The sequence below is a fragment of the Camellia sinensis genome, chromosome 5 (genome assembly GCF_055761805.1).
Source record: "Camellia sinensis isolate YWXY chromosome 5, ASM5576180v1, whole genome shotgun sequence".
Classification (NCBI taxonomy): domain Eukaryota; kingdom Viridiplantae; phylum Streptophyta; class Magnoliopsida; order Ericales; family Theaceae; genus Camellia; species Camellia sinensis.
The window spans coordinates 154322658-154324380 of NC_138965.1; the positions used below are offsets into that span (position 1 = coordinate 154322658).

The 1723-nt window shown below is 36.6% G+C and overlaps 1 protein-coding gene across 1 annotated transcript; it reads left to right on the forward strand.

The window, feature by feature from the left end:
• Positions 1-494: 494 nt before the first annotated feature.
• Positions 495-1723, forward strand: LOC114284845 (class V chitinase). Its single transcript, XM_028227794.2, has one exon. It carries the CDS (start codon positions 629-631, stop codon positions 1721-1723), a length of 1095 nt encoding a protein of 364 aa, XP_028083595.2. The 5' UTR covers positions 495-628.

The following is a 1723-nucleotide window of genomic DNA, read 5'->3' on the forward strand; positions in this document are numbered from 1 at the left end:
TTTAGTTTTTTAATTTTTTTGATTACTTTAATTTGAGTTAAAAAGTCTCGTGATAGGTTTTTTAATTTTTTTAATTTTTATGAAAAAAAATATAAAATAATTATAATTTAAATGTGATATTTTATTTTATTAATTTTTTAACTTATTTTATTTTATTTTTAACTATTTTAATCCAAAACTAACACATGCCAAATAATAGCCAAAATATCATAAATTTGATTAGGCGGACATCAAATAGACTCGCACAAGATTTGTCATCCTACTTGGGGTTTTTATCTAATATCATTCGTAATTTTTATTAATTGATAATATTTGATCAATTGAAAATTATGTGGGTGTTTAAAAAATTGTTATTTTAATAAGTTATTTTAATTTTTGATTATTTTAATAGGTTAAAATTTTTATATTTAAAAATATAATTAAATTTTTTTATAGTTGTATGTGATGTCTGTGAAAAAAAAAAATAATAATTATAAATTTGATGTGATATTTTATTTTATTAATTATTTTAATTAATTTTATTATTTTATAAACTTAAAAAAAGAAAAAAAAAAAGAAAAAAAAAATCCAACTTGCCAAAACCTTCAAAACGATATCAGCCAACAGGGAAAAGTCACCCTTGTCTCCAATGGCTTCCAAGACCCTTCTTTGCCTCTTCTTTTGCCCTATTCTCTTTCTACAATTCCATTTCTCATCCGCCCAAGTTGTTGAAGCTTCATATTGGTTCCCAGAGAGTGGTTTTCTAGCCTCAGACATAGACTCCACTCTCTTCACTCACCTATTTTGTGCATTTGCTAACCTAAATTCCACAACCAACCAAGTCACAGTTTCCTCCTCAGACGATGCCCCATTTTCCCAATTCACAAGCACTGTCCAACTAAAAAACCCTTCTGTCCAAACCCTCCTCTCAATCGGCGGTGGAAGTTCTGACCAAACCGCCTTCGCTTCCATGGTTAGCCAATCCGCCACCCGAAAAACCTTCATTGACTCTTCCATACAGCTAGCTAGGTCTTATGGCTTTCTAGGCCTTGACCTTGATTGGGAATACCCGCAATCCGCTTCCGAAATAAACAATTTGGGCTTGCTCTTCACCGAGTGGCGGTCTGCAGTGGCAGCCGAAGCTGCCGCCACTGGAAATCCGACCCTGTTGTTGACAGCAGCAGTCAACTATGCATCGACGGTTAATGGGGTGAATTATCCTATTCAGCCGATTGCAAATAGCTGTGATTGGGTCAATTTAATGGCCTACGACTTCTATGCGCCCAATTATTCCACAGTGACCAAGCCGCCAGCAGAACTATTTGACCCGCCATCGGGTTCAGTCAGCGGAAGTTATGGGATCCAGTCATGGATTCAGGCCGGGCTAAGCCCACAGAATATGGTGTTTGGTTTGCCGTTTTACGGATATGCATGGAAACTTGTGCATGCTAATGATCATGGGTTTAATGCCCCGACTAGAGGGCCCGTCGGGTCGGGTGATGGCTCAATGGGTTATAATGAGATCAAGGCCTTCATAGCCCAGAACCAGGCCACAACTGTGTACAATTCTAGTGTTGTTTCGGACTATTGTTATTCTGGAACAACATGGATAGGATATGATGATATCCAGAGTATCACAGCCAAGGTTTCATATGCTAAGCAACAGGGATTGCTTGGGTACTTTTCTTGGCATGTTGGAGTTGACAACAATTGGGCTCTTTCACAACGAGCAAGGATCTTTTAA